This window comes from Gamsiella multidivaricata (assembly GCF_025024155.1).
Source record: "Gamsiella multidivaricata strain RSA 2152 chromosome Unknown BC939scaffold_36, whole genome shotgun sequence".
Classification (NCBI taxonomy): domain Eukaryota; kingdom Fungi; phylum Mortierellomycota; class Mortierellomycetes; order Mortierellales; family Mortierellaceae; genus Gamsiella; species Gamsiella multidivaricata.
The window spans coordinates 303957-330392 of NW_026251744.1; the positions used below are offsets into that span (position 1 = coordinate 303957).

The 26436-nt window shown below is 49.1% G+C and overlaps 11 protein-coding genes across 11 annotated transcripts; 7 read left to right on the forward strand and 4 right to left on the reverse strand.

The window, feature by feature from the left end:
• Positions 1-778: 778 nt before the first annotated feature.
• Positions 779-1716, forward strand: BC939DRAFT_453045 (putative dehydrogenase). The gene has a single exon (XM_051555879.1). It carries the CDS (start codon positions 850-852, stop codon positions 1651-1653), a length of 804 nt encoding a protein of 267 aa, XP_051411815.1. The 5' UTR covers positions 779-849; the 3' UTR covers positions 1654-1716.
• Positions 1717-1953: 237 nt separating this feature from the next.
• On the reverse strand, positions 1954-2837 carry BC939DRAFT_173922 (uncharacterized protein). The gene has a single exon (XM_051550392.1). The coding sequence runs from the start codon at positions 2773-2775 to the stop codon at positions 2047-2049; it is 729 nt and encodes a 242-aa protein (XP_051411816.1). The 5' UTR covers positions 2776-2837; the 3' UTR covers positions 1954-2046.
• Positions 2838-3052: 215 nt separating this feature from the next.
• BC939DRAFT_397679 (uncharacterized protein) lies at positions 3053-4148 on the reverse strand (the record flags this gene model as incomplete). Its single annotated transcript, XM_051552369.1, has 3 exons — positions 3053-3595; positions 3682-3738; positions 3819-4148. The coding sequence occupies 3 exons, from the start codon at positions 4146-4148 to the stop codon at positions 3053-3055; spliced, it is 930 nt and encodes a 309-aa protein (XP_051411817.1).
• Positions 4149-7262: 3114 nt separating this feature from the next.
• Positions 7263-11111, forward strand: BC939DRAFT_173958 (uncharacterized protein). The gene is made up of 4 exons (XM_051550394.1): positions 7263-7400; positions 7492-7986; positions 8092-10142; positions 10235-11111. The coding sequence occupies exons 1-4, from the start codon at positions 7382-7384 to the stop codon at positions 10844-10846; spliced, it is 3177 nt and encodes a 1058-aa protein (XP_051411818.1). The 5' UTR covers positions 7263-7381; the 3' UTR covers positions 10847-11111.
• An 89-nt stretch (positions 11112-11200) lies between these two features.
• BC939DRAFT_503617 (uncharacterized protein) lies at positions 11201-16893 on the reverse strand (the record flags this gene model as incomplete). The annotated part of the gene is made up of 7 exons (XM_051560424.1): positions 11201-14593; positions 14689-15168; positions 15267-15749; positions 15855-16016; positions 16117-16385; positions 16496-16703; positions 16852-16893. 7 exons carry the CDS (start codon positions 16891-16893, stop codon positions 11201-11203), a joined length of 5037 nt encoding a protein of 1678 aa, XP_051411819.1.
• Positions 16894-17316: 423 nt separating this feature from the next.
• BC939DRAFT_453054 (30S ribosomal protein S8) lies at positions 17317-18024 on the forward strand. The gene has a single exon (XM_051555880.1). The coding sequence runs from the start codon at positions 17380-17382 to the stop codon at positions 17839-17841; it is 462 nt and encodes a 153-aa protein (XP_051411820.1). The 5' UTR covers positions 17317-17379; the 3' UTR covers positions 17842-18024.
• A 35-nt stretch (positions 18025-18059) lies between these two features.
• On the forward strand, positions 18060-20155 carry BC939DRAFT_453055 (rab-GTPase-TBC domain-containing protein). Its single transcript, XM_051555881.1, has 8 exons — positions 18060-18417; positions 18509-18555; positions 18649-18729; positions 18813-18907; positions 19010-19203; positions 19288-19429; positions 19521-19705; positions 19800-20155. The coding sequence occupies exons 1-8, from the start codon at positions 18188-18190 to the stop codon at positions 20092-20094; spliced, it is 1269 nt and encodes a 422-aa protein (XP_051411821.1). The 5' UTR covers positions 18060-18187; the 3' UTR covers positions 20095-20155.
• BC939DRAFT_453061 (PRA1 family protein-domain-containing protein) lies at positions 20153-21295 on the reverse strand. The gene is made up of 4 exons (XM_051555882.1): positions 20935-21295; positions 20753-20837; positions 20441-20637; positions 20153-20345 (listed from the first exon to the last, which is right to left on the reverse strand). Exons 1-4 carry the CDS (start codon positions 21137-21139, stop codon positions 20266-20268), a joined length of 567 nt encoding a protein of 188 aa, XP_051411822.1. The 5' UTR covers positions 21140-21295; the 3' UTR covers positions 20153-20265.
• A 349-nt stretch (positions 21296-21644) lies between these two features.
• On the forward strand, positions 21645-22761 carry BC939DRAFT_453065 (uncharacterized protein). The gene is made up of 3 exons (XM_051555883.1): positions 21645-22050; positions 22157-22234; positions 22336-22761. Exons 1-3 carry the CDS (start codon positions 21929-21931, stop codon positions 22721-22723), a joined length of 588 nt encoding a protein of 195 aa, XP_051411823.1. The 5' UTR covers positions 21645-21928; the 3' UTR covers positions 22724-22761.
• A 46-nt stretch (positions 22762-22807) lies between these two features.
• Positions 22808-24724, forward strand: BC939DRAFT_453068 (26S protease regulatory subunit 10B). Its single transcript, XM_051555884.1, has 6 exons — positions 22808-23004; positions 23158-23277; positions 23388-23623; positions 23729-23945; positions 24053-24373; positions 24465-24724. Exons 1-6 carry the CDS (start codon positions 22896-22898, stop codon positions 24653-24655), a joined length of 1194 nt encoding a protein of 397 aa, XP_051411824.1. The 5' UTR covers positions 22808-22895; the 3' UTR covers positions 24656-24724.
• A 764-nt stretch (positions 24725-25488) lies between these two features.
• Positions 25489-26121, forward strand: BC939DRAFT_453070 (ribosomal protein L5 domain-containing protein; the record flags this gene model as incomplete). The annotated part of the gene is made up of 2 exons (XM_051555885.1): positions 25489-25970; positions 26091-26121. 2 exons carry the CDS (start codon positions 25489-25491, stop codon positions 26110-26112), a joined length of 504 nt encoding a protein of 167 aa, XP_051411825.1. The 3' UTR covers positions 26113-26121.
• Between the last annotated feature and the right edge of the window lie 315 nt (positions 26122-26436).

The following is a 26436-nucleotide window of genomic DNA, read 5'->3' on the forward strand; positions in this document are numbered from 1 at the left end:
GGCCCCAGGGCCAGCACGGCCCCCTGGATAATCTGGCACATCGGTTTTGGCCGACCCAACCTTATTGTAAATACGCCTCCGATTCGCCCACGATGGACTCATACTCATTCGCCGTCTACTCTCCCACGGCTCCTGAGGGCTATTAAGTGGTTTACACAGACGCACACACAGACATATTCACAATGGGCTGCTGAGATGGACAGGGGTGGAGATGATGCTGCGTTGGGGAGGGAGAAGAAGGTATAACTGTCGCTGCAAATCCGGGCCTCTTCTCTTTTTCTCAACATTTTCACCCCACTTCCCAATCTTCACTCTCCACTCCCCACTCTTCACTTTCGCTTCCCCCCTTGTCACACTCTTTCTGAATCAGGCGCTCATTCCTTTCCTCATTCCACTTTGTAAAAAAGAAGAAAAGAGGACAATGACCAAAGAAAGTATCCTCTTTATTGGAACTGTTCACCATGCAAAGGCAAAGGAGGCTGAGCTTGCTGCCAAGTACGATGTCCATGTAAGTCAAGGATTTGCCGCCCTCGAATTTAGTGGCAAAATAACAGGGGTGCATTTACGAACAACAGAAGACTGATCTTCCACCTCTCGTCTCGTTCACTTAATGCGTGCAATCCCAGTACGCGGCTCCAACTCGAGAGGAACTCTGGCAACAGCTTGAAAACGCCAAGCGCGAGGGTATCTCTTTCAAGGCCCTCTTCCGAGGTTTTGCCTCCCATTATGTAAGTGTGCAGATCCTTTTCTCTCGCCCTCTCTTTTATTCTATCTCAATCAACATGGTCCCATCCTAACTGCCGGTCAAACATTTCGCTGCCACAGACCCTTGGAAGAATCGACACACCAATGCTGAACCAGCTCCCTCAAGGCCTCGAGCTGATCGGTAGTGTCGGCGCTGGATATGACTTTGTCGACGCCGCGGCTGCTACCGAGAACAAGCAATGGGTCACCAATACCCCCGGAGTCGTAGATGATGCCACCGCTGATGCCACCATCCTCTTACTCCTCAGCACCCTTCGCCACCAGTACGAAATCGAGTACGCTCTCCGCAACGGACTCTCGACCAAATCTCGCATCGGGAGGGACCCCACCGATATGACTCTCGGCATTGTCGGCATGGGAGGCATCGGCAAGGCCGTTGCGAAACGTGCCCTGGCCCTGGGTATGAAGATCGTCTATCACAACCGTCGGCCGATTGCAACAGCAGACAGTGCCAGCGACACAGATGTGCAATATTTGAAGGAAGTCGTGTATCTTCCCACGCTGGACGAGCTCCTGCAGATCTCAGATGTAGTCTCGATCCATGTCCCGCTCTCTCCCGAGACCCATCATCTTTTTGGCGCTGAGCAATTTGCAAAGATGAAGACTGGTGCCTATGTCCTTAATACCGCGCGTGGTCCTGTGATAGATGAGGAAGCCTTGGTCCAGGCATTGGAGTCCGGAAAGCTTGCAGGCGCGGGTCTCGACGTCTTTGAGCATGAGCCCAAGGTCCACCCCAAGTTGCTAAGTAACATGAACGTCTCATTGATGCCTCACTTGGGCGCCTTTACAATCGAGACCATTACAAAGATGGAGGCACTGGCCATGGAGAACATCGATCGGTACCTGGCGTCGGGCTCCTTGCTAACGCCTGTTAACGATATCAACTGAGTCGCGCAAACTGAATGCAGCCTTAACACGATACACTGTTTCATTCTTGTTCCTACATTACAGTCGTCTTTATTAAATTGCAGACTATTAATTATATACACGTTCAGTGATAGACGGCTGAATAGCCGGGGAGAGAAAGGAAACAACAGAGCAGCTGCGATACGCCTCTAATCCGAGTCTTGGAACTTGCTTTTTTTCGGATAACTTTGGCAACACGAAACAAATAATAATAATAATGGTGCCGCTTATCCCAGTCGTGGCTCCTTGCTGACGACAGATCCGCGTGTATCTGACAAGCTATTTAGCATAAGAAAAGAGGAGTGCCCATGATTAGCGTCAAAGAAAAATGAGTCCACAGACAAGAGCAAGGTGTTACCATGTAAGAAACAGTCACTACCTTCCCGTGCCCAATGGTCGCTTCAAGCCGGTGCCTTGAACCGGGTTAGTGAGATACATGCTTTGATGCACAGCTGATGGCGCGGGTACTCTATAGTTGTGTGTCGTGGAGTGTTGATTTAATGATGACGCAGAATCGCTGCTATTGATGGCGTTTGCTGCTGAGGCAGCCAGGCTGTTGGCTCGATAAATATTCTTGGTTCCATTCATAGTAGGCGGGATTTGAGCTCCAACAAGATTTTGAGGAGATGGGGATGAACTGTCTTTGCTATCCCAATGTTTTTGATTCTGAGGCATATTGACTGGTGCTTTCTGATTCTTCTGTGAAGTATCCTGTTTCGTGGACAATGGTGCTGAGCTTGCTGGTGGTTTGGGAGGGCAGAAAGCCGTGGATGGAGAAGCTGTAGAGGATATGGAAAACATTGTTTGCTTCGGAGCGAATGGATTATCTCCAAAAGCTGGCGACATACTGGTTGAAGTTCCTACGGTGGTATTAGGGACTTTTAGAGGCTGCAAGTTCAGCTTTTGAGGTTTCTGCAGTGTTGGCATCGCTTTTGTGGTCTGCGTCAGCACCGGACTACTCGTTGACCGAGTCAACGAGCCCGAGCGCCTTAAGACCGGTTGGCCACTGCCTACGAACCCTGCAACTTCGTTCGCCTTGAGCTTAACAGGCGAGTCGTCATTCATCATATCCATGATGTCCAGTTCAATGTCGAAGTCATCCATGCGAGGGCTTTCCGGCTGGGACGCCCTAGAATCCTCGATATCGGCGCCAAAAAACCTATCAACTATGATAACAAAACACAAGGACCAAAATTAGCATGGTGATAGACCGATCAGCTTCAAATACGAAGACAATGTTTTGAGTCCTTACCATCATCTTCTTCGACCTTGACGTTCGTCTGCAAGCTGCTCTGATTTTGATGCTGATTCGGTCCACCTACGCCGGTTGGGACGGAGCCGCGGCGGATTCCTAAAGTCGAAGCTCCTCCGTTCAATGATCCTATCTGCGGCGCGGCTTTCGGTGCTTGCTGAACAGGGACTGTATTCCGTTGTCGAGCGCTTGCAACATTATTAGATGTTGCTGATGACGGTCCTGCACCGTAAGCTGCTTGCTGCGGCTGCTGTGGTTTGTACTGCTGCTGAGGCTGCGGTTGGTTTTGTTGCTGATATGGATTATGGGCCTGCTGTTGTTGTTGTTGCTGTTGATTCTGCTGCTGCTGCTGCTGCTGTACCTGGTTGATTTGATGCTGTTGCTGTAACAGCTGCGTTGACCACGCCTCTTCTGGATAGTAGTACATCTCCTTACTATCGAACTTTGGCTAAACGTTAAAAGAAATAGATCGTTAAAAGTTTCAGTTTTCGTTACAGTCGCTTCTTCCTCCAGAGCAATGAAATACCTTGTTTCAAATGAGCGTAGTACCTTGTCAACTTTCTGCATGCTCAAGTGCCTGCAAAAGTTCTTGTCGTAAAGACATGTTCCCAAGACGTTACCAAACGCAGTTAGTGCTCTTTTCAATCCATCTGTTGTTGCTTCCTTCTTTGCCTAAAGACGCGATTAGAGGGAATATAATGGGTTAGGGAGATGTCTATGTAACCGCACACAACCAAGCTCATACGTGGATGTGTTACCTTTTCAAAAGAAGACGCCTTGCTTTTCTGACTCTCACTTGATCCGTATCCAATGTCCTATAATCATGTCAACAAGATCTGTCAGTATATGTATAGATAAAGAGCAGCTGTAATAGTGTTATCATCCATCAACTCACCTCATGGTATGTTCCATCCTTGAGGCTGACCCTGACCATGACAGAGACACCCACAGACACCTTGCCTTCATGATCGATATCCAAGAAGTCGACGGTGACATCGGTGATAGCGCTGCTCCAACCGTCAAAGCCAAACAGCTTATTGGCCAAATTCTTGATCCTCCAGCCCTCGATGTATGTGAGTGTGGACCGTCCGGGTCCAGGGCGTGTGGCAGCAAACTCTGGTGGGAGATATTTGGCGAGATCGACGTTGAGACGCGCCTTTTCTTCCGCAGTGAACTCAGTCAGCTTGGGGGGCTGCTGAAGGGAATAAGGATTATGTACTGGCATGCGGGAATTGAGTAGAGAATTGTCGGTTGAGACGTTCGTAGTGCCGTTTGCGTGCAGGGGTATGGATGTGGCAGGCTCCGTTTTAGGGATCATGAGTGCAACAAGTGCTTCCTGACGAACGAAACTAAGTGAGTAGGAGTGAGGGTATGAAGAAGAGAGGGGAGAAAGGGATGCGATTGGAAGAGAAGGTGATGAAGGGCTAAAGAAATCGAAAAGATGTGTGGTGGCAAATGTGGGTTGTAATGGAAGAGTGGCGCGTTGACTGCCTTCATACGGGAAATTTGATTTGACATAAACCCACACCGTTGCCACCAAAATTTGAATGGATCGATCTGCATAAGGGGCACAAGTATCGAAAAAAAAAAAATGGCGGGAAGGACACTGTCAAGTGAAATGCTTACTCAATCGTCCTATGTTAGAGAGTCGCATTAGGTCCGCGCCTCGAGTTTTGCGACAGTAACAACGAGGATGAACTTGACAGGATCTAGATTTTGTTCTCCAATGTGTTTTCCGTGGTTTGTTTGCTTAAGGAGTGATCTCTTATTCCTGATCATGATGAAGCTAGATGGACATCTATGCTTATTCTGGACTTCAGTACACTGCATATTCTACTTCAGAGTGGTCTCGCTCTTAAACCTCCCACTCAACAATCCTGCCGATCTCATAAACCACCGAACTGTTGCCGCTGTTCTATGTTTGATCAGAGCCCAGGTTTGATGCCGGAAATGTGAATAGTCTAACAATGTGACAAAGTTGTGTGTATACAAACGGCTTCAGGCGGTGTTTGCCATGTCTGGTTTCTCCGCCTCGGCCCCAAGGTCAGCATCACCCCGTCCGTGCATAGCCAGTCTTCCTGGTTATGAGATCTCCCGCCAATTTTTTCCTGATGAGAGGCCGTGCTGATACGCGGGGCCAAGCGAGGAGGAGCGAGATAAGAGACATGGCCAATCAGCCATAGGGCTCAGTCCCTTGTGGGTCTGGGATAGACTGCTTACGCTCCTATTCGGATTTTTCTTCATACGCTCACGGCAACAGAAGAGCAAGGGCGAAAGAGAGCAACCTGGCTGACGACAGTGTTTTCTTTTTCTCCCCTGCTCTCGTCTCGCTCTCTCTCCTTCTCTCTTACCCTCACACCCTTTCTTACCCTCACACCCTCTCTTTCTCCCCTCCCTCTCACTCTCTCTTTCGTCACACCCACTTACTTCCTTTTGCCCGTCTTTTTCTAACGTCTTTCTTCTCTTCTGCTCCCACATACACATACACCTACACCTACACATACACATACACATACACCTATACTAATAGCACATACGTACTTCATGTCCCCATTCCCGCCCTAATCTTTAATTCTTCAGCAACGACACCCTAGGAACGACCCTTTTTATTGCATTCATATCTCCAGTCTCAAGCACAGACACCACAGACATCACACATACTCAAATACTCAGACACTTTAAACACTCAAGCACCCTGGGTGGCACTTGTAAGCTTACCACCAGACCAGACTAGACCGCTGCACAGTAGCACACTAGAGCAACACACTAGAGCAGCACACTAGCCTAGCCCATGTACTCTCACTCCTCCCCCATCCTCCCTCCTCTTTTTGTTCTTCCTCCTGCCTCCTCTCGCTCGGGCCTTTTTCTTTTTTTCTTTCGGTTGATTGAGTAATTCCTCCTCTCTTCTGCCGAGGATATTCTTATTTCTGCGTATGAATAGCTCGACTGTCCCATTTGTCCCATTTGTCCCATTTGTCCGCCCTGTCTTTTTTTGGTTTTGGGCGCCTGTGCTCCTTTGGGGGTTGTGCTTTCCTTTCCTTTACCCTTTACCCTGTTTAGGACGCACTCGCTCTCTCACTCTCTTCCCTCTCTCACTCTCTCTCTCGCACTCACTCTCTCGCCCTTGCCTCACTCACCGCGTGGCAATATAGACCTTCCTGCTCAACAACTCGCCCCAGCCCTGCCTGCTGCTCATCCCTTAGCTGACTAAGCACACTACCTTTCCTCTTGTTCTTCCGCTTCTTCTTCCTCTTCTTCTTCTTCTTCTTCTTCTTCTCTGTTGCCCCTTTTTTCTCTTCTTTTCTTGCTCTTGTTCTTTGTGTTCTCAGCAGAGAAAATCCACCCGAGTGCCTGCTTGTAAATGAATATATGGATATCTGTACCTGCTCTCCTTCGCAGCGTTACTTCCGCATCTCCTTTCACATCTTCCTCCCTTATCTTGCCGAATGCGCCCCTCACCGTTTTTCTTCTTCTCACGTCCTTTGAACACAAAGTAGGCAAACCCATCGTGTAATTTAACGAAACATCAAATAAACAACCGTCAGAGCCAGGAAAGCATACCAGCACCACTTTGACAATGCCGGAGACCGTTTGGGCCATCCACAATTTCGAAGCCGAAGCCGAAGACGAGATATCATTCCACATCGGAGAGGCCATTATTGTCCTTCAAAAAGACGAGCTCTATCAGGACGGCTGGTGGGAGGTAAGAAGCGATACAATGCTCAGGAATTTGCACATGGACTAACTTGTGACAAAAACGACCGTCGTTGTGCAACAGCATCCACTGATACAGGGATACATTAGAAAAAACGGATGCAAAGCACAATGAATGACAGAATGATTATACGCCAAATGGCACTTGCAGCACTTTAAGCGATGGTTCACAGACCAACAACAGACAACCCCACAAATGATGGGGTGCAGACCAAGGCTACTGGGCTGTTGGTGCTAGCAGGTGGTCATCGGCCAACCTCGGTTTTTAAAAGCTTTTTTTGGTTTGTTTTTTGTTTTAATGTATTGTCCTGCATTGGCTTCATTGGCTTCTACTAGGGCACCAATGTACGGGGCGAAACAGGACTTTTCCCTCAGAATTACACTATTCCAAGTAAGTATTTTAAGGTCTTTGCAAGTCGTCCTGAGAAAACAGAAAATGGGAGCAGAGATGCTGTTTTCCAGAGGATTGACGGATTGTGGGACAAAGAAGGTTGCTCGCTCTTGAGAGGCTGGAAATACAAGGACAAAAGACAAGGGCAAGCAATTGTATGACAAAGGACGAGGGCAAAGGGATGGAGAGAGGCGAGAGCGAGAGAGAGAGAGCGCCGACATTGGACCCACCGAAATCGAGTCTTGTCGCATTTTGATAAAGACCGGCGTAGTGAGAAAAAGAAACGAAAAATAGCCAAAGAGCACAGAGGATGAGCCCTCTCGAGCGCTCTTTCTACTTTATGCTCTGAACGCATGCTTACAAAAACAACATGTGCGTGAGCAGAGAGAATGGCGTCGGAGAGTAAGACGTATTGCTAACTACTTATTCTGCTTGCATCTATCGTGCCTGGTAGATCCTCCAGATCAATTGCAGCCCGATACAACTTTGCGCGGCCCCAATGTCTTTGGAAACGACACGAAAGCCCCAGCAGTCAGCAATAACAGTGGAAAATATACGAACAATGGCTCCAACATCAGTTCCAGTCTGAGTCATATCGGCAACAATGTCGGCCACAATGATCGTAATAATAACAGTGGCCACATTCATGACAGCAGCAGCGCCAGCAGAGTGATGTCGCAGCAGAGTCCGAACGGTCTGAGCAACGGCATGAGCAACATGCATATTCACCAGAACCCTGCCATTGCCAGTCCTTCGATGGGATCGATACGAGGTGGCCTCGGGGACTCCGCCAACAGCTCCAGCAATGGAGCCCTCACCAGTCAGGCCATTACTCAAAGCGTCGATGAGAGTTTGAATGACCCTCAACTGGCGGGACACCCTTCAGCCTGGTCGATTGAGCAAGTCGCATACTGGCTGCGCTGGTGCGGATTCGGAAGCGTAGCGCCCAGCTTTGTCGGTAAGTGAGTTTAGTCCGCAGTAATTCAGTCAAATCCTCAAGGTCTACACTCGAATGTATGACAATCCAATGAGTATTGATATCTCCTCTTCCGTATCGCGATAGAAAACGAGATCTCTGGTGCGATTTTGCTGGAGTTGAATCTAAACAACTTGAAAGAGCTGGACATCAACTCGTTTGGCAAGCGTTTTAACATTATGAACGCCATCACGTCGTTGAAGCAGTATACCAAGGCCGAGCTAGGAAACAAGGGTTCATTCGGAGCTCTATCTGCCGGTTCATCTATGTATGGAACAACTCCCAATATTCCTCCACGAATGACCTCGGCGCCAATCAGTGGCCCCAGCCCGCGTGCTTCATACGATTCGAGGGGCGACTATATGAGGGATCCACGCCAGGATCTCCACGATCCACGCACTGCACCGGCTCCGCCAACCTCTGTCCAGTCCCAAAACACACGCATTCAACAGCAGCCTCAGTCTCAGCAGCAGCTCCCGATGCAGACACCGCAGATTCAAACACCACAGCAGCAGCAACCGCAGCAATTCTCTGACTATGATATACACCCGAATCATCTCCAGGGTCGCACAGCTGTCTTGGCACGCTCGGACACTCTGGGATCCATGATGAGCGGTGGCGGTGGCAGCATGGGAGAGTATGGCGGCCAATTGAACGATGCTCGTGGGGGACAGCGCCAGAGCGTTACATCAGCATATTCTTCCAATTCTAATCCTCTTCGCAGTCAATGGGATCGCAATGCGGGTCGCGCACCGCAGATGCCCAGTCCAGCGGGAACTCAGGCACGTGCACCGTTACCAAGCGACTTTGATGACGCGGGATATGGAGGACGACTTGTCGATCAACAATATCAACAACAGCAGCAGCAGCCATCCTCGGATCAGTACCCACGACCCATGAACAGAAGCGTGCCAATGAGTCCCGAGATGCTCAATCCAGACTCCTACTCGCCTACCTCGTTTGAACAGCCTATCCCCAAGCAGCGCAAATACCACAACCCTGACACCGCAAACCGTCCACAGAATGGCAAGGCCGATCCAAGCGACAAAGTTGTTTCACTGGACCTGATCGGCAAGCCCGACTATGCAGGCTGGCTGAAGAAGCGAGGTGACACATACCGCACCTGGAAGAGCCGCTGGTTCATGCTAAAAGGTGTCACGCTCTACTACATGAACTCGCCCAAGGACAATGCCAGCAAGGACTATATCAACCTGATTGGCTACAAAATCATCCAGGACGAAAACATTTATGCGGGAAAGTACTGCTTCAAGGCCGTCCACGAGGAGCTTCGCAACTTTTACTTTTACACCGAGAGCGAAAGCGATATGAAGGGATGGCTCAAGGCATTGATGAAGGTCACCATCGGTCGCGACCCCACTGCGCCTGTGATCTCGTCCAGCAACATCCCAACGATCCCCCTGCATGTTGCCCGCAAGCTGGCGCCTCGTCCTCCTTCACCTTCAAAACGGAACCGTGCTCTCGGACCAAATGGCCAGCCTATGCATCCCCAGCAGCAACCACAGCAGCAGCAGCAGCAGCAACTGTATGAGCAGAAGCCGCCGTTTCAGCAACAACACCTGCCTCAGCAACAGCCTCAGCAGCACACACCTCAGCAGCAACAGAAACCATTCCAGCAGCAGCAAACACCTCAGCAGCAGCAGCAGAAAGCATTCCAGCAGCAACTCCTGGATTATGACGACCAGGATTCCGACGGCGAAGATTACCTTGCTAACGAATATGGCAACCAGCGCCCCAACTACGGCGCACGTCCCAACAACATGAACAGTAATAGTAATGGCAACAAAGTGAACGGCGCGAGTAATGGCCTGAGCCGCGGTGACGAGCCATCCGAAAGCCCTATCCTACAGAGCCTCTCGATAGCTCCACAGCAGCGCCACAGCTTTGTGCATTCTGACCAACGGGATGGTGATGATGATCCATGGAGAGATGAGGATGACGAAGGATTCGGCACTGGTAGCAGCAGGAAGAACAACAGCAGCAACCAGCAGCAACAGGAGCAACAGCAGCAGCAACAGCAACAGCATTTGAAGAACTTGCGTCCGGATAGTGAACTGGATTCGTTCCATCAGCATCGTGAGGAGGAACAATCGCGGCAGGGTTCAAGTAATGGTCATTGGGTAAGTTATTACTTTGTAACATCAAGTGCTTTACAGAAAGCCTGGGTATCGAATGAAGTACTCACACTGTTATTACCTTTTCGCAATACCAGACCCAAGAACAGTACGTCAGCTGGCTGAACCGCAACCTCCCAAGTTCTGTGGATCCAGTGTCGGACATAACCCAGTCTCTTCGATCTGGCGTCGTGCTTGTCCGCTTGATCGAGCAACTCTCGGGTGAGCAAGTCGACAAGCGGATTCCCAATGCGACCTATACCCTTCAGATGCTCGAGAACTTGCTGACGGCGTTCAAGTTCATGGACCGCGTCGGCATTTCGACCGATGGTTACACTGTCAAGGATATCTTTAACGGAAATGAGGACAGGATCATCATGATGTTTGAGGCCATCCGGGCCAGGTTCCCCGAGAAGGCCAGTGCTTCTGCGCCATCGTCTAATAATAATGGGGCGACATCGATCTCATCACCTCCGCTTCCTCCTTTGCCTATGGAACCCGCTCCCTCGACACCGGTTTTGTCAAACAAGGGCTCCCCACGGCCGAATAATATTGGTAGCCCAGCAGTAAGCCATAACCGTTCACCACTGATCGGAAGCAGAAGTGCAACCTTCGGATCCCAACCACTTCAGCTCTTGCAGCTTCAGCACACGGATGGTTCAGAATACGAGGCGTTGTATGACGAGGCCGCTCGCAGCACTATCTCATAAAAAAAAAAAAAAAAAAAAAAAAACGACAACAAATGCGGCCTTATCTTCAGCACTTTTACTTCCTTATCCTCCTTATATCCTTCTTATATTCCTATTAACCCGTACACTTTTATTTTTAACGACAGCATACATGTGCCACACAAAACAAGTTATTCTAATTTTCCTCTCTTCGACCTCTTATTATTATTATTTAAGCCAAAATAAACGATCTTGAAGCAAACAACGCAGTGAGCACCACCCGCCTATCGACTTGCGCATTCTGCCGCAAACTACCTGAAACTTCGACTAGTTTGTTCCTTAAACGATTTTATTTTATCCTTCTTTGACGCTACAAAGGTCTCCACTCAAAACGACCTAGAACCCGTATCCACCCATGCCCATGCTCATGCCTGTCTGCTGTGGTGGGATCATGCCTGTCTGCTGAGGCACAATCATCCCTGGTCCTGCCGTGATCATCCTGCTGTTACCCAGCCCGCCAGGTCCCAGAATCGGCGTCATGTCCGAGCCCCGCTCCTTGCTTTCCTTAGCGACCCTCTCCTCATGGGCCTTCTCCAGCTTGTCAACCTTGGTCACGTACTCGCGCATGAATTGCACCATGTAGGGCATCGCAAAGTCCGTCAGTCCATGTCTCCATGCGAGCTCCAAGACCACGTCGGGGCGGACAAGGTCGTAGCAGATATAAAGACATGCAGCGAAGCACTCCTTATTCCCGCTTTCCACAAAGTATTGCAATAATTCTTCTGCCACTGCAGTATCCCTCGAATCGGCAGCGGTCTCCATGGCATCCTTGTAAAGACGATCCTGCTTCGAAAGCGTCATCGACTGGCGCCACTTCTTATTGCGCTTGAACAGATGAGCTGCAATCCTCCTGAATTCCAACAACTCATGGCCCTCCAACCGGTTGGCAAGCGCGATGTTGTCAAAGTTGGTGTTTGTATCGACCGACTTGCGAAGGCGCTCGTAATCCTCCTCTTCAATCAAAAGATCGTGGTAGGCACCGTTGACTGCGAGGTTGTTGACCGACTGGACCGAAACCAAATAGCCCTTGATCAAAGGCATGTTATCAGACTTTTGGAACATCTGAATAACACGGTTGTGGTCGATTCTGGGCACAAGAACAGCCAGGAGATCGTTCAAGAGCATGGGCTGCTCATCCAGGTAAAAACGAAGGGCCTTGTAATAAATCTCCAGGTTCGAGACCTTGACAATGACCTCCTTGAATGCACCATGCTCCCAGGCATCCGGGGAATGCTTCATCATTGTGATGGCGGCGTTATCATACTCGTCATAATGGACATACAAGAAGACGAGTTCCGTCCAAAGGTGAGCTTGCTCGCAAGCCGTAATGACCTTGGGAATATTGATACGCGACCAGAAGATCTTGAGATGCTCCATCATACGTTCGGGACGGTAGCGAGCATAGAGAATGGCCAGCTCGGTAAACATGCCCATATGCGCGCGCTCCAAGCCCAGACCGGCCTCAAGCAACGCCATCAATTCGTCAAAGTACCCCTGATGCTCGTACAGGCGGATTAAATCCTCCAGCTCCTCGGGATGAACAACCAGGGACAGACCGCAGACCTGGGCCAGGCGGAACTCCTTACGCTCGATACAGGCGGCATTGACATCCTTCCAGACCTTGGTGCTGTTGGCTTTGCGGGCACCATCAACCGCGGCCTGGTACTCTCCCAAATGAACCAATGTAGTAGAAAGACGAGCCCAGTTCGAGATGTTCGAATACAGGATCTTCGCGGCCTCGTACATCTTCTCCTCGTAACAGCGATCACCAATGGCCTGGACTTGAGCGGCGTTGGGGCCGTTGAGGAGCTCCTCCATGTCAGCAATGCGACCTGTCTTGGCATAGGCAAATAAGAGCTCACTCTCGATGTAGGGTTCGCGGGAATGCTTGCGAGCCATCTGGAGGTATCGGACCAGATCTTCGTACTTATCGGCACGGGATGCAAACTGAATAACCTCGACATGATTGGCAGGATCGTTGGCACGGATATAAGAGTCGATGGCCTCCTTGATGCGCATGCCATCCAACTGAGCTTTACCGAGACGGCTCCAGACTTCAGGGGTATCGGTCTTCTCGGCATATTCGTAGGCGCGATCAATACTGCCAATGTGCTCGATCAAAACGTTGATGGCGCTGGCATGAGCATCATGTTTCTTGTAGATAACAAAGGCCTCCTCATAAAGCCCGCCGCGGATAGCGTGCTCAGCAATATCGGCTGCATCAAAGTTCTCGAGACGATTAATGTATCCCATGACCTTCGTCTTTTCCGCCTGAATGGCGGTCAGGATCAAGAGGTTCTGAAGGTTGCGGTTGTCGCTGAAAGCAGAGCCCTCGAGCACAACCTTCTCCAGCAATTCGATCAGCTCGTTGGGGAGGTATGCCGCCATGAACGCCTTAACTGTGATCGAGACATCTTCGGGGTCCTGAGTCTCGGGAAGAGCAGTAGCAACGATTTGGTCGATCAGGGCACGTCTGCTGGGGTTATCGTTGCTCAAAACATGGGCCCACAGTCCAGCATCGCGACGCTTAACAAGATAACGGGCCTGGTGCTTAAACATCGAGTTGTTGTTTGTGATGTCAATCAACTCGATATCGCACTGTCCTCTCTCGTAGGCGATAAAGGCAAGGTAGGGATCACGCTTCTCGCAGTACTTTCCGATGGTTCTGGAGTCATAGAAAGCGTTGTTCTTGAGGAAGGGCTCGGGGTTGTTGTTGCTGTCGATGTAAATCTTGGCAATGGCGTTGTAGACCTCAGGATCCTGGCTGCCCTCGTTGACCTTGACCTCAAGCCACGGAAGGATGAGTTTCAGACGGTTGCGCTTCTCAGTCTGGTCCACCAACTCAGCAACAGGCATGTCGCTACGCACAGACAGCAGCAAGTTCTTAATCACATTCTCGTCACAACCGACATCCAAGAGACCTCCGATGACCACAGGTGTCCTTGATGGGTTGACCTTCTGAACATAGGTCTCAATGTACTTGGACAGGTTGTTCTGGTAAAGGTAAAGGACCAAGTCATGCACAAAGTCAAAGCGGTCGCAGACAATGATCAAAGGCAGCTGGTCCGACAACTTGGCGTCCTTGAGGAAGTTCTTGACCTTCTCAGGGTTGTAGTAGTTGCTTTCACGACAGATGCGCTCAACCTCCTTCATCTGACCAGTTTTGCAGCCCGCCTCGATGTACTTGTAGATGACCTCGGGATCCTGGCTTATATTGACGATCGCGCCCAAGTAGTGATACAGACCCTCGAACGTCTTGAAGGACTCGAACAACCCAATGAGGTTGGAAGCCCCCAGCTGGTCTGAGTACTTGGTGGCGACTTGGACGACAATCTGCAAGTTCTGTCGCATGTTCACGTTCAGCATCTCACGCAAGAACTCAATAGACTGCTCGACAGAGAGTCGGCCAAAGTAGGCAACAACAAAGTCGGGGGAGAGTAAGTGGGTATGGACCAAGACGCGCTTGATATCTGCATTCTCGGTGTAGTGCTCCAAAGCCCTCTGATAAAGTCCAGCCTTCTCGCACATGGTGGCGATCGAAGCACGGTCATAGTGAGTGAACATCTCATTGCCAAGGATGGCATCGGCCACCTGAGGGGCGTGCATGAGATTCATCTCGAGCAGTCGGGTCTGAAGGTGGGCGTGTTGTGGCGAATTGTCCTTGAGAGCTTCCAACAGGAAGGCAGTAGCCTGTTGGATCATGTTTTGGGACATGAACACATCAACAATCTACAATGGATCGAAAAGTTGATGTTAGAAATGTCGAGCGCTCGTTGAAAACATGCATACCAATGCTCCGCTGCATCCAAGTCTGGTAAATATACCTTCTCTAGATCAACTAGAGGTCCGGCTTGGTTGTTGGCAAGCAAAGTGGCAAACTCAGTGCCGTTCTCGGGGTCCATGCGCATGACGTGCTGGAGAAGAACTGCGTAATCAGGTGTGTAGCCAACCTTATTAGCGTACAAAATGATCTTGGGGTACTGCTTCGTCTCCGCAAAGCAGGCAATGACCTTGTTAGGGACATTAGCGCGGAGGTAGACCGAAAGTGCAAGGTTGAGATCGTGCTGCTTGACAATATCGCCGAGCTCCTCGCTGCATTCTAGTTTGTCTTCCTTGAGCCATTTCTCCAGCAACTGCTTACGGCCCTGAGCAAGAACGGGCTTGGCGAGCTCCAGTGACTCGTGCTTGTTAAGTTCGCCCTTCTCCAAGAGAATTCCAAAGTATTGCAGGATTGGAGGCACCTGTCCAGCAGCCACGGTGAGGTGTTTGAAGCGCTCGATAGTTTGAGGTGTGCGAAGGATACCCTGCAATGATTTAGAAGAGAGCAGCATTCAACCTTGTCAGTACCTTACTCCAGATTGTTTACTTGAACATGAAGACATGATCAGCATCATTAACATACCCTTGGTGAGGTTGCGGCCATCTTGGTAGCTTGGCCATAGTCGCCTGATTGGAAGAGCTGTTGGAAGCGTTGCATGTACAGATCGTCGGCGCCAGGCAGACCACTGCGGGAAGCAATCTTAAGGGCCAGCTCCGCGTTTCCAAGAGTCTGGACGATGTAAGGCACAAGATTGTTCTCGTCCACGCTTACAGACAGAACCTGACCCTTGCGGTTCACACCAATGACTCCGTTCGTTGCCTCGTGCTCTGCTGTGACAAAGATAGTTTCACCACTAATGCGGTTCATGTAGATGCAGGTGCAAGTCTCCAGATCGTAAAGGTGAATGAATCCGAACTTCGTGACGAGGAAAATGATGCCGTATTTCTGGCTGATCTGCATGGCCACTGGGAAGTCGCCACTTGCCTCTGGGGGGAAGTATACGTCGACTGCCTTCTTGGGGTATGCTGGATTTCCATCCTTGTGGTCGACTTCAACGACATGCAGCTAAAAGACCATTCCATTGAAAACAAAAAGTCCGTGCAGCCGGTCAGTTTCATCCTTGCATAGTCTTTCTCGCGCGATGATAGTCCGAACAGAGAGATGCAATACCTTGGCGCCCGTGGCAGAGCGAACAGCGAAAGCAAACAGCTTTGTTGGCGAGTTGCCTCCGTCTAGCTTTAACTCGGCGAATGCTGCAGCGTGACCCTCGATTGGCTGGCTGACCCCGCGGTCTTTCGAATAAAGTTGCATTGCTCCAACAACGCGGCCGCCCTAAGAAAACACAATTTATTCTCAGTAAACCCACCGCTGTTCGATCATCGCTTTGATACGTTTATCAGTAAAATGTGTGATATGCAAAAATAATTTGTACCTGCGACGAAATACCGACGAGAAGCATCCACTTTTCATCCGAGTTGACGCGGTAGTTGATGATCTGATTCCCGCTCAAGCTGGCATGGCGATCAAAGAGCTTGACTGGTTGTGAATCGCCCTCCATGGACCAGTGATAAACCGAAGTTCCTGTAACGAGCGCGAGTGCCTTGGGTGAGATCCACTTCCAGTACTCGACATCCTCGTGCATCAAGTGCGACTTTACTTTGCTCTTCATCTCCAAGTTGAAAATCTGAAGCTGTCTTCCGGCTAGACAAGGAGAAAAAAAAAAAAAAAAAAAAAAAAAAGGCATCACCAACGATTAATGTTGATCAGGAAAAGGGGTGGCATATCCACAAGAAATATAATGATAGTCGTACATTTGAGAGCGATAACTTTGCTAGCAGGGTTCATAATGGCCGAATCGGCTGTGATGGGTCGACGGATCACATTAGTAGGATCTGTGAGGTCGACGATGACGACCAGATTCTGCTCGCCCGTTGTCTCACGGATACAGATAAACCTGTCGGATTCGAGTGTAAGAGTGTTGAAGCCAATACTGGCAGCATTGATGCCCAGGTTTTGAAGCTGAATGGTGTTAAAAAAGAGAGAATGATGAAAAAGGGAGCGCGAGAAATGTTGGTGAGCATGGATATCGTGGAAAAATTCACATCGCAGACGAGCACGCGACACATAGGATCCGCGGAACAACGCCTGGCAAGCTGAGCGTTCGTACCTGGACGTGCTCCTGGAAGCGAATCGGCAGGGCTTCTGTCATTATGTGTATGTGAAACGCTTATCCTATTTCGTAGGGATCCAAAAGATAGTAGAACACTGAGTAAGCGCCTTCTCATTTCAGCTTTGTTCAAGAGCCCTTCGCAGCACCAATACAAGCCCACGAAGACATACTGGGAGCGGCACCGGAAGTGAACAAGGAACAATAGGCAATGTTCTCAGCCTTGGGGCGAAGAAATAAAGGAGAAAACGCGGTACAGGGGCGAAAGTTGTGAGGACGGTGAAAGAGAGATGATGCGGAGCGACGGGATGAGGTGAGAGCAGTAGGATGATGAAGAGAAAGAGTGGAGAACCGCGCTGCCACGTCTGTGACGAGGAGGCCCTGCCAAGCGCGGGTAGGTGGATACACGTGATATCACGGAAGTCACTCTGCACACAAACACACTTGATCTGATCACCCCGGAGTTTTATACTTCTAGGAACCCATTTCGTTCTAAACCCGATCCTTCCTCCACTCACAACACACAGCATGCCTCGCCATTACGATCTCTGCGCCCGTGTGCAGAACGGATTTCGTGCTCGTCTCCGCAGGATTGCCGTCCCTGACACAAAGATGAACCTCGCCATTGCCAACGTTCTTTACAAGGAGGGTTTTATTGCGGGCGTCAGCCGTGGCGACTATGTCCAGCCCGATACGACCTATGTCCCCACCACTCCCGATAACATTGCCACGCGCCGACTCTGGCTAGAGCTCAAGTACAACAATGACGAACCCGTCCTGAAGAAGATGTCTTCCGTCAGCAAGCCCTCGAAAAAGATCGTCATGAAGGTTCAGGAACTCCAGAACTTGGCAGCCGGAAACCGCTCACAGTTCATCAAGGGTCTTCAGCCAGGAGAGATCGCCATTTTGACAACCAATTATGGAGTTCTCGAGCTCAGGGAGGCACTGGAGAAGGGCGCCGGAGGCGAGATTCTGTGCCGGGCTATTTAAAGAAGCATCATATATTATGCGGGCTTGGATCAAGCACTACCAGCATTCGCCCGTTGCATGGTATATCGATTGAGCCGTCTATCAAAAAAACGCTATCGATTCGCCTACACGACAATAACAAAAAAAGGAGCCGTTTGAACACTGTACAATACAAAAATAAATATCTTAACGCATGCCAGTCACTTCAAGACATGAGAGCGTGTTTGCTCATTGGTGTCCTTTGTTCATTCACTTGCCACTTCGTGCCAAGGTGTTCCCTTCCTTCCTTTCACCAGCCCAACGTCTCTTCAACATTCCTCCTCTCAAACCCAGGACTCTCCTTGCCGTCGTCGCCGTTATCTTGGTCATGACGCGAGCGAGACAGCTGCACGCCAACTATCACAAGGCAAAGGCCACCAGCCTGGCCGCCAAGGGGACTTTGCGGCAACGCCGACCCAGAACCAAGGACTCACTCGATGAGGAAAAGCGCATCCGACTCTTGGACGAAGCCATTGTCACAGGAAACATCGACGCATTGAGACGGCTCGCTGTTACCGGTCCAGGATTCGTTAATGATGGTATCCGGAGACGTGCATGGTATATTTTCTAGGGCCTTTACTTCACCCTTGTTGATGCAGCGGCCATAATTGGCGAGCATTAATCATTCCCTCATTTTGTTCTCCTGTAGGCCTCTGCTACTGCGAACACATGTACCAAGAAGGGAACCAAGTATAGGCATGTACATCTGGACGACTGCTGAATCATTGAATAGGCTGGATCTTACCATTTATCCTAATGTTTCGCTTCCTTTGTACTTTACCCCTGTAGACAATCAAATTCCTCATAAGGATGAAGAACAGGTCCGACTCGACGTTATCCGATCCTTCACACATCTGGCCACCGATACGAGTGAGTTGAAAACAGAGACGGACATGGCAATGGCAATGCTCGCTCCTTGGAAGCTGATCTGGACACTCATCTTGATATTGTAGAGAGTAGGCAGTCGATCAAGAAACAGAAGCAGGAAGACCTTTTGCATGTGATTATAGATGTGCTTCGCCGACACCCAAAACTTGCATACTATCAAGTAAGTTCTAGGAACCCTGTTCGGTTGTGTGTTTCTCGTATTAAACCATCGAGCAGGGCGGAATAATGACTTTGAGCTGCGGCCAACATTATCATCAAACAGGGCTTTCACGATGTCTGCACATGCACGATAGTGGTGCTCGGCAAAGAAGCGGCCATGCTTGCCGCAGAGAGTCTGGCTATGTTCTTTTTTAGGGACTGTATGCTGGATAATTTGGAGCCAGTGCTGGATCAACTTTCGCTCATGACCGCCTTGCTCAAACTTGAGGATCCAGAAGTACAAGAATTCCTTGACAAGTACAGTATACAGACCATGGTATACATGCCTTGAATTCTTGATGGCAATTGCTTGATACTAAGCACGGTTCCATCCTTGTATAGATCAAATACTCTCCCGTTCTTCCCGCTGAGCTGGGTTATCACATGGTGCTCCCACGATCTACAAGACTTTGGAAAGATTGCCCGCATATACGATTTTTTGCTATGCTTCAACCCTCTCATGTCGGTGTACTTTACCGCGGCTGTAAGGAGATGTTTTTGCAGCTTGTATCCATCACTAAGGCGGGAGTCTTCGCAGCCTCTAATACAAAGACCATTGGAATCATTCATCACAGGTGGTCATGTCTCGGCGGGATGAGCTTTTTGAAGTCGAGTGCGACAATGCCATGGTTCATACGTTTTTGACAAAGTTTCCGCAAAGTGTAGACTTGGAGAAGGTGATATCGCATGCACACCAGCTCTATATGACCTACCCACCTGAAATTCTTCAAAATCGCGCCAGCAGTTGGCTGGATGAGAAGTAGGTCCACGCTCAATCTGTTTCAGGCGCAGCGATATTTTCTGCTATACAAAAATTACTTACGCTTTGTGCGGTATATACCTACATTGTATAGCTCATGCGTGAATACGTTCAACAAGCCTGGGACATGTCTATACGACGACGACGAAAAGGCGTCTTCGATCCCTGTTGATTTTGGTCCGATCGACGAATTATTGAGCAAACCTCGCATTAAGAGGACCAAGGAAACGTCAGCTCTATCAAAGTATCCTCAGGGCGCATTGCAACTGTATCGTCACAACATGGTCGCAATGGTTGCCCTCTCAGCTGCGTCCATGGGTACAGCAGCCCTGCTTCTCCTGAACTCGGCCCTATTCAGAGAATGGCTGAACAACGCGGGCCTTCGCTAAAACCCACTTTGCTAAATAAACGATTGCCACGACCACAAACAAGAGAAACATTGAATTACATTACATTACAAAGGCAGGTTTATTATTTGAATGAAAATGGAGATGAGAGATGAGAGATGGATGATAGGAATATAAAAATTCCACAAACGGTCTTGTTTGACACCAAGACAATCAGACAATGGCAACAAAGTCTCCTTCAACGCCCTCCTGCATCACTGCTGCATGTCCTAAGATGAAGAAAGCGCCGGCGCCTATATCAGATAAAGTGGAGGAGAATCAAATTAGTACCAGAATTCATGGAAGATGTAAAAGAAAGAGGATAATTGATATGGCATGAACCACGTACCAACGATCCAGAATACGGTGCCAACTGTTGAACTAAGGAAGAACAGGATCACCGAGATGATGATCAAGCCCATCTTCAATTGACTGGCCTGGAACCTGGACTGACCGATGGTGATACCCTCTGGAGGAACTCTCTGGAGGAAGTGCATGCCACCGAAAACGAAGACGACACTGAACAGGAGCATGAAATTCGTGATCCTGTTATGATAAAAATTCAAACAACACGGAAGATAGAATTAGCCCCTCCATCCTTGTCAAGGCAGAACGAAGTCGATAAGATTACGAATCCATTGACAGTAGCAAGCGGACGTACAGGCTGTAGATGGTGATGGCAAGGAACATCAAGAAATAGTTGCCCTGAAAGTAGTTGAGGTTGTAGTTGAATCTTGAGGTGACATCTATTGCAAGCACATATCAAAGATCGCAGCGAGGTCAGTTCAATCATCAAAACAATCAAGGTAATCGAAATGGGCCATCAGCTTTTACTGTTCGTACTTGAGAAGCTTGTGGGCATGGAGAAGCGGTTTTTGTCAAAAAACTCTGAGACGGGCCTCAAGGACGAGAGACGTTCCTCGCGGAACTTTCGGAGATAGCCGAGTCCAAAGGCCGAGGCAGATGAGACGGCGGCGGAGGCCTCATCTGAGGGGAATCCGCCGGTGAAGGGGTTTGTTCCAACGGGAGTGTAAGCAGGGGCAGCCATTGATGATATGGTAGTTGTGTGTGGCGAGTCGAGGTGTGGAGGTGTGGATGAATTAAGGTGTTGATGAGTGAAGAAGTGGAGGAGTGATGGAGAAGGAGTGGAGAGAGTAGGGAATGCGAGGTGAAGATGTGAAGACCAAATGCCAAGGAAAAGGATATTTATGCCCCTGCTCGTGCCCCTTTCCTGTGTCTCCGAAAATATAATGACCCTTCACTCTGCCACGTATGGGCAGATGGATTTTCGACTCTTGGCTGCTGCTCCAGACCTCATAAATCCAAACGCACATTCGGAACCTGAGGAAAAGGTCTTTTCATTGCGCAATAAACTACGCGCGTTTCTAGAGTATAGGATGTGCGGATGATCCGTTGTCATCATTAGACTACCCACACTACGTTATGGTACACGTGTCAAAGTGCCAATGGATGTCGTATATCTCACTATGTCCGTGCGCATGGACGATCAGCCAATGGACCCTGCACTAAACAACTCGCGACACGCGGCATGGATATGGACATGGATATGGACATGGACAGGATAATGATAGATCGGTTCCATATAGGCAGGTCCACATTAGAATTGGAATCTGACACACCTTACATTGATCGTACTCGTTCAGCAACTTGACAAACACCATCTTGAAGACCATCAGAATAACAATATTGGAAACAGCCAGATTGGCCATGGACGAAGGAAGCGTCATCCATCATTACCATTCATATATAAAGCTACAAACCTTGACACTCCCCCTTCCTTACACTTCACTCCATTCCCACCTATCGCCATATCATCATGCGCTTCTACACTTTTCCTCTCTTGGCTGCACTCTCATCTGTTGTCTTGGCCAGTGAGAGTACCACGGAATCATGCGCTGGTTCGCTCTCCTGCGATGCGGGATACTGCTGCTCCAGCCAGTAATTGTTTGAGATTTCTCGTGTTGATGTTTTCTTCATTGATCGGCAAGTTTATCTATGAGGACTCCATTCTGACCATCAAAGCGTCCTCTTGTGTGATCTTTAGCGGGTTCTGCGGTCGTTCTCCTTTTCACTGCGGCTATTCTTCAGGATGCAATGCTGGGAAGGGTTCCTGCGGTGTTGTGTGAGTGTGCAGGCAGAATTTAATTTAATTTAATTAGCACTGGAAACTATCAGGCGTAGGCAGTATCACCTATTTATCCGACTCTCCTCTACCCTCAATAGTGTCCTGGATCAGCAGGGGCTCCCTAGCGTTATTCCATACGATATATTGAGCAAGAACTCGATGGATGACCTCCTCGTCAAGCTGACCAACAACGGATCGCACATCTCGCCTGAAGAAAAGAATGATGGCAAGACTATCGATTCGGTCCTTCGTGATGGCCTTGCTGAGAAGGAAAAGATGCTTAGTGCGACCACTGCTCCACCAAACCCTCTTTCTAATAGTAATGCCACCATGACGAACATATCAAAGAGTAACCCTCTGTCGACTGCGACTCCCAGCACTGCAGGCAAGGCACCATCCACAAAAACCAGCGGTGCAGAGAGAGTGATTGCTGGTACTACTGGAGCAGTCTTTGGCGCGTTGGTTTGGGTTGTTTCGAATGCTTGATATATATCCTAGACCAATAAACTTTAATTTAGAGTGACGTATGCGATACGCGTTCGCATCACCCTCCACTTTCACCTTTGCCGTCTCCCATTCAACTTCCTCCAAACCAACACACTCATCCTTCTTCATACTACAAAATAAAACCGCAGCAGGAGCACAGCACAAAGCTACCATGGCATCGACTTTAGCACCTCAGGACAGTGATCCTCGTACAGCAGCACTCAACAGCTACCGCAAGAAGCTACTTGAGCACCGCGAGATGGAGGCCAAAGTCAAAGACTGTACGTTTCTCTCTCTTCCTTTTCATTTTTATATTTGTTTACCAACTCTTCAGCATTGCATTATTAGGGAATTAGGATATCAAAACGAACCTTCATGACAATGAGAGCTTATCGTCTTTTTTTTTTCTGTGCCTTGATTTCGGTTATTGATAGTACGCATGGGACTCAAGGAACTGGATCGCGCGTTTAACAAATCAGAGGACGACATCAAAGCCTTGCAGAGTGTGGGTCAGATTATCGGATCTGTACTGAAGCAGTTGGACGAGGACCGATGTAGGTTTGCTTTCAACAATTGGAAAGCTAGAAGGTCCATGATGACGACGAGGAATTCAAGGCAACTCATCCGACGATGTCTCTCTGCCTTGATTATGACATTACAATAGTTATCATCAAGGCTGCAAGTGGACCTCGATATGTTGTCGGATGCAGGAGCAAGCTGGACAAATCAAAGTTGAAGCTGGGCACACGCGTTGCACTTGATATGACAACATTTACGATCATGCGCATGCTGCCACGCGAGGTGGATCCAATGGTCTATAGCATGGGTATGGAAGATCCAGGCTCGATTTCTTTTGCTGGAATCGGAGGATTAAGCGAGCAGATCAGAGAGTTGCGCGAGGTAAGGGGCTGAGTCACACATCAGTTGCTCCTGGCGAAGCAAGAAGTATTTGACAATGGGTTCCTGTTCTGACAACGTATCGAATTAATGTCCTGATTTTCGTAGGTCATTGAGCTGCCATTGATGAACCCCGAGCTGTTTGTACGTGTGGGAATCAAGCCTCCCAAGGGCGTTCTGTTGTACGGACCTCCAGGAACCGGCAAGACGCTTCTGGCTCGTGCTGTCGCAAGCACATTGGAGACCAACTTTTTGAAGGTTGTCTCCTCCGCAATTGTTGACAAGTATATCGGAGAGAGTGCCAGAGTTATTAGGGAAATGTTTGGTAAGCACGATCGCCGTCTGCAATCACTTGAACAAACTATGGAACACCAACACTATATTAACCCGGCCATTATTGTACTTATTGTACTTATTATACTCAAACACCAGCATACGCCAAGGAGCATGAACCATGCATTATTTTCATGGACGAAATTGATGCCATTGGAGGACGTCGTTTCTCGGAAGGAAGCTCCGCAGATCGTGAGATTCAGCGTACATTGATGGAGCTGTTGAACCAAATGGACGGATTCGATCACCTTGGGCAGACAAAGCTGATCATGGCTACGAACAGACCAGATACATTGGACCCTGCCCTATTGAGACCAGGTCGTTTGGATCGTAAGATCGAAATTCCTCTTCCAAATGAGCAAGGAAGAATGGAAATTTTGAAGATTCACGCCATGGGTATTACGAAACAAGGTGAAATCGGTATGTATCGATCTGTTGTTGGAAAATGGGACGGCATCACGATAGCATATTTATGCGCCAATCTTTAACCCTTTTGTATTGACGATGATAGATTATGAGGCCGTCGTCAAGCTGTCCGATGGTTTTAACGGAGCTGATATTCGCAATGTCTGTACAGAGGCAGGCATGTTTGCCATTCGAGAGGATCGCGACTATGTCGTTCAGGAGGACTTTATGAAGGCCGTTCGCAAAGTAGCAGACGCCAAGAAGCTGGAAGGAAAGCTCGATTATGAGAAGATCTAATTGGATAATAATCAGCTGTGCTTACACCAAGACATACAATAAAGCATGTGTGAACAACGAACATTAACCAGAGGCCAGAGTGGCTTATACGTTTAATTCTGCTCAAAAGTATTGTGTAGCCAGCGTGCTGACTGGCTCTCTCTTTCTGCTATATCAAGACAAAATGGTACAATGCAGGCCTAGACGGATTGACGCTTATGCGCACCCATCCATGCATCCATCGATATGAGGGTTCGATTCACCAAACAGTCTTTACGAACGATCGGCTCAATCAACGGCATTGATACGGCAGGATCAATCATTGGCACCATGAAACAATCCAACCGGCAATCGTCTATTCAACCCATGCAGCGTGCGAATCAGTCGTGAAAAAAGCGATCATCACAGATCTTGTTGTCAACATCAACATCTACACTTTGCGTTCAGACAGCATCAAACCGCTTACGGTCTTGATGGGGTCTAGCGTACAGCATTCCTTGGGTCACCTCTGCCCGGACACTGCAATCAGACCGACTCTGTCTATGCACCTTCACCTTGTCTCGTCGCCTTTCGTCTCTACCTTTCGTCCACACCGTATTCACCACCACCAGCAGGAAGCTTGCGCATCATTGCAGGAGGGAGCATACTACGCCTATGAATTGAACGGCTTATTATTGCTCGAGACCAGGAACCAAGGATCAGGAGGATAAATCCATCTCTTCCTGGGAATACCGGATAGGGATCGGAGGCGGCTAATTTTTTTTCGAGTTGCGGTCTTAATAACTTCGTCTTATTTTGCACTCTCTATATCAAAAAAAAATTAGTCCGCCGAAGACCAGACCCAGAAGAACGTCATGCGCGAATTGCGCCTTGAGAAGCTCGTCCTCAACATTTGCGTTGGTGAGTCCGGAGACAGACTGACCCGTGCCGCCAAGGTTCTGGAGCAGTTGACCGGTCAGACCCCCGTCTACTCCAAGGCCCGTTACACCGTCCGTACCTTCGGTATCCGTCGTAACGAGAAGATCGCCGTCCACGTCACCGTTCGTGGCCCCAAGGCCGAGGAGATCTTGGAGCGTGGCCTCAAGGTCAAGGAGTACGAATTGAAGAAGTCGAACTTCTCCGAGACCGGCAACTTCGGTTTCGGTATCCAGGAGCACATCGATTTGGGTATCAAGTACGATCCCTCGATCGGTATTTACGGTATGGACTTCTTTGTCTGCATGAACCGCCCCGGTAACCGCATCACCAAGCGTCGCCGTGCCGTCGCCAAGGTTGGCCCCAAGCACCGTGTCCACAAGGAGGAGACCATGAACTGGTTCAAGCAGCGTTACGACGGGTAAGGCACACAATTCACTGCCATGGATGCTCTTTACTATCTTTTCATACCTGTTTTCAGGATCGGTAATGCATATATTAACGATGATTATTACTTTAATTTTGCTTCGCGTTTTAATAGTATCCTCACCAACCGCAAGTAAACGGTTGCTGTGTTCAGGATCAATGGACCCATTTTCTTCACCGAATAAAACGTCTCTCTTCACCAAACAAACATTGGCTGCAGCTTTGCTCAGGGTAACATGTTGTTACAAGGATGATATGTGGCAGTTCTACTAGCAGTTGAAAAACAGGAGAAGTTCGCCAAAATGAAGCGAACAAGGATTGGACAAAATTAAGTTGGCGATCCATAGGCATTCTGTGTAAAGGGCCAAAAACGCGCACTTCTTGAGATGTCGTATCAACCACAGAGAACGACAGATTTTACGTCTGAAAGGCGAGAAAGGAGCTAGAGCTGCATGTGCGAC

Bases quoted from the DNA above. Each gene is read 5' to 3' on its own strand.
- BC939DRAFT_453045 (XM_051555879.1), top strand. From the start codon at position 850: ATGCTGAACCAGCTCCCTCAAGGCCTCGAGCTGATCGGTAGTGTCGGC.
- BC939DRAFT_173922 (XM_051550392.1), bottom strand. From the start codon at position 2,775: ATGGATGACTTCGACATTGAACTGGACATCATGGATATGATGAATGAC.
- BC939DRAFT_173958 (XM_051550394.1), top strand. The intron at 7,987-8,091 runs GTAAGTGAGTTT...GTATCGCGATAG, and splicing joins CGTAGCGCCCAGCTTTGTCG to AAAACGAGATCTCTGGTGCG. The intron at 10,143-10,234 runs GTAAGTTATTAC...TCGCAATACCAG, and splicing joins GTTCAAGTAATGGTCATTGG to ACCCAAGAACAGTACGTCAG.
- BC939DRAFT_453054 (XM_051555880.1), top strand. From the start codon at position 17,380: ATGCCTCGCCATTACGATCTCTGCGCCCGTGTGCAGAACGGATTTCGT.
- BC939DRAFT_453055 (XM_051555881.1), top strand. From the start codon at position 18,188: ATGACGCGAGCGAGACAGCTGCACGCCAACTATCACAAGGCAAAGGCC. The intron at 18,730-18,812 runs GTGAGTTGAAAA...TTGATATTGTAG, and splicing joins ACATCTGGCCACCGATACGA to AGAGTAGGCAGTCGATCAAG. The intron at 19,706-19,799 runs GTAGGTCCACGC...TACATTGTATAG, and splicing joins AGCAGTTGGCTGGATGAGAA to CTCATGCGTGAATACGTTCA.
- BC939DRAFT_453061 (XM_051555882.1), bottom strand. From the start codon at position 21,139: ATGGCTGCCCCTGCTTACACTCCCGTTGGAACAAACCCCTTCACCGGC. The intron at 20,638-20,752 runs GTACGTCCGCTT...TTATCATAACAG, and splicing joins GCCATCACCATCTACAGCCT to GATCACGAATTTCATGCTCC. The intron at 20,346-20,440 runs GTACGTGGTTCA...TATCTGATATAG, and splicing joins CACCGTATTCTGGATCGTTG to GCGCCGGCGCTTTCTTCATC.
- BC939DRAFT_453065 (XM_051555883.1), top strand. From the start codon at position 21,929: ATGCGCTTCTACACTTTTCCTCTCTTGGCTGCACTCTCATCTGTTGTC. The intron at 22,051-22,156 runs GTAATTGTTTGA...TGTGATCTTTAG, and splicing joins GGATACTGCTGCTCCAGCCA to CGGGTTCTGCGGTCGTTCTC. The intron at 22,235-22,335 runs GTGAGTGTGCAG...TACCCTCAATAG, and splicing joins AAGGGTTCCTGCGGTGTTGT to TGTCCTGGATCAGCAGGGGC.
- BC939DRAFT_453068 (XM_051555884.1), top strand. From the start codon at position 22,896: ATGGCATCGACTTTAGCACCTCAGGACAGTGATCCTCGTACAGCAGCA. The intron at 23,278-23,387 runs GTAGGTTTGCTT...ACATTACAATAG, and splicing joins GCAGTTGGACGAGGACCGAT to TTATCATCAAGGCTGCAAGT. The intron at 24,374-24,464 runs GTATGTATCGAT...TGACGATGATAG, and splicing joins TACGAAACAAGGTGAAATCG to ATTATGAGGCCGTCGTCAAG.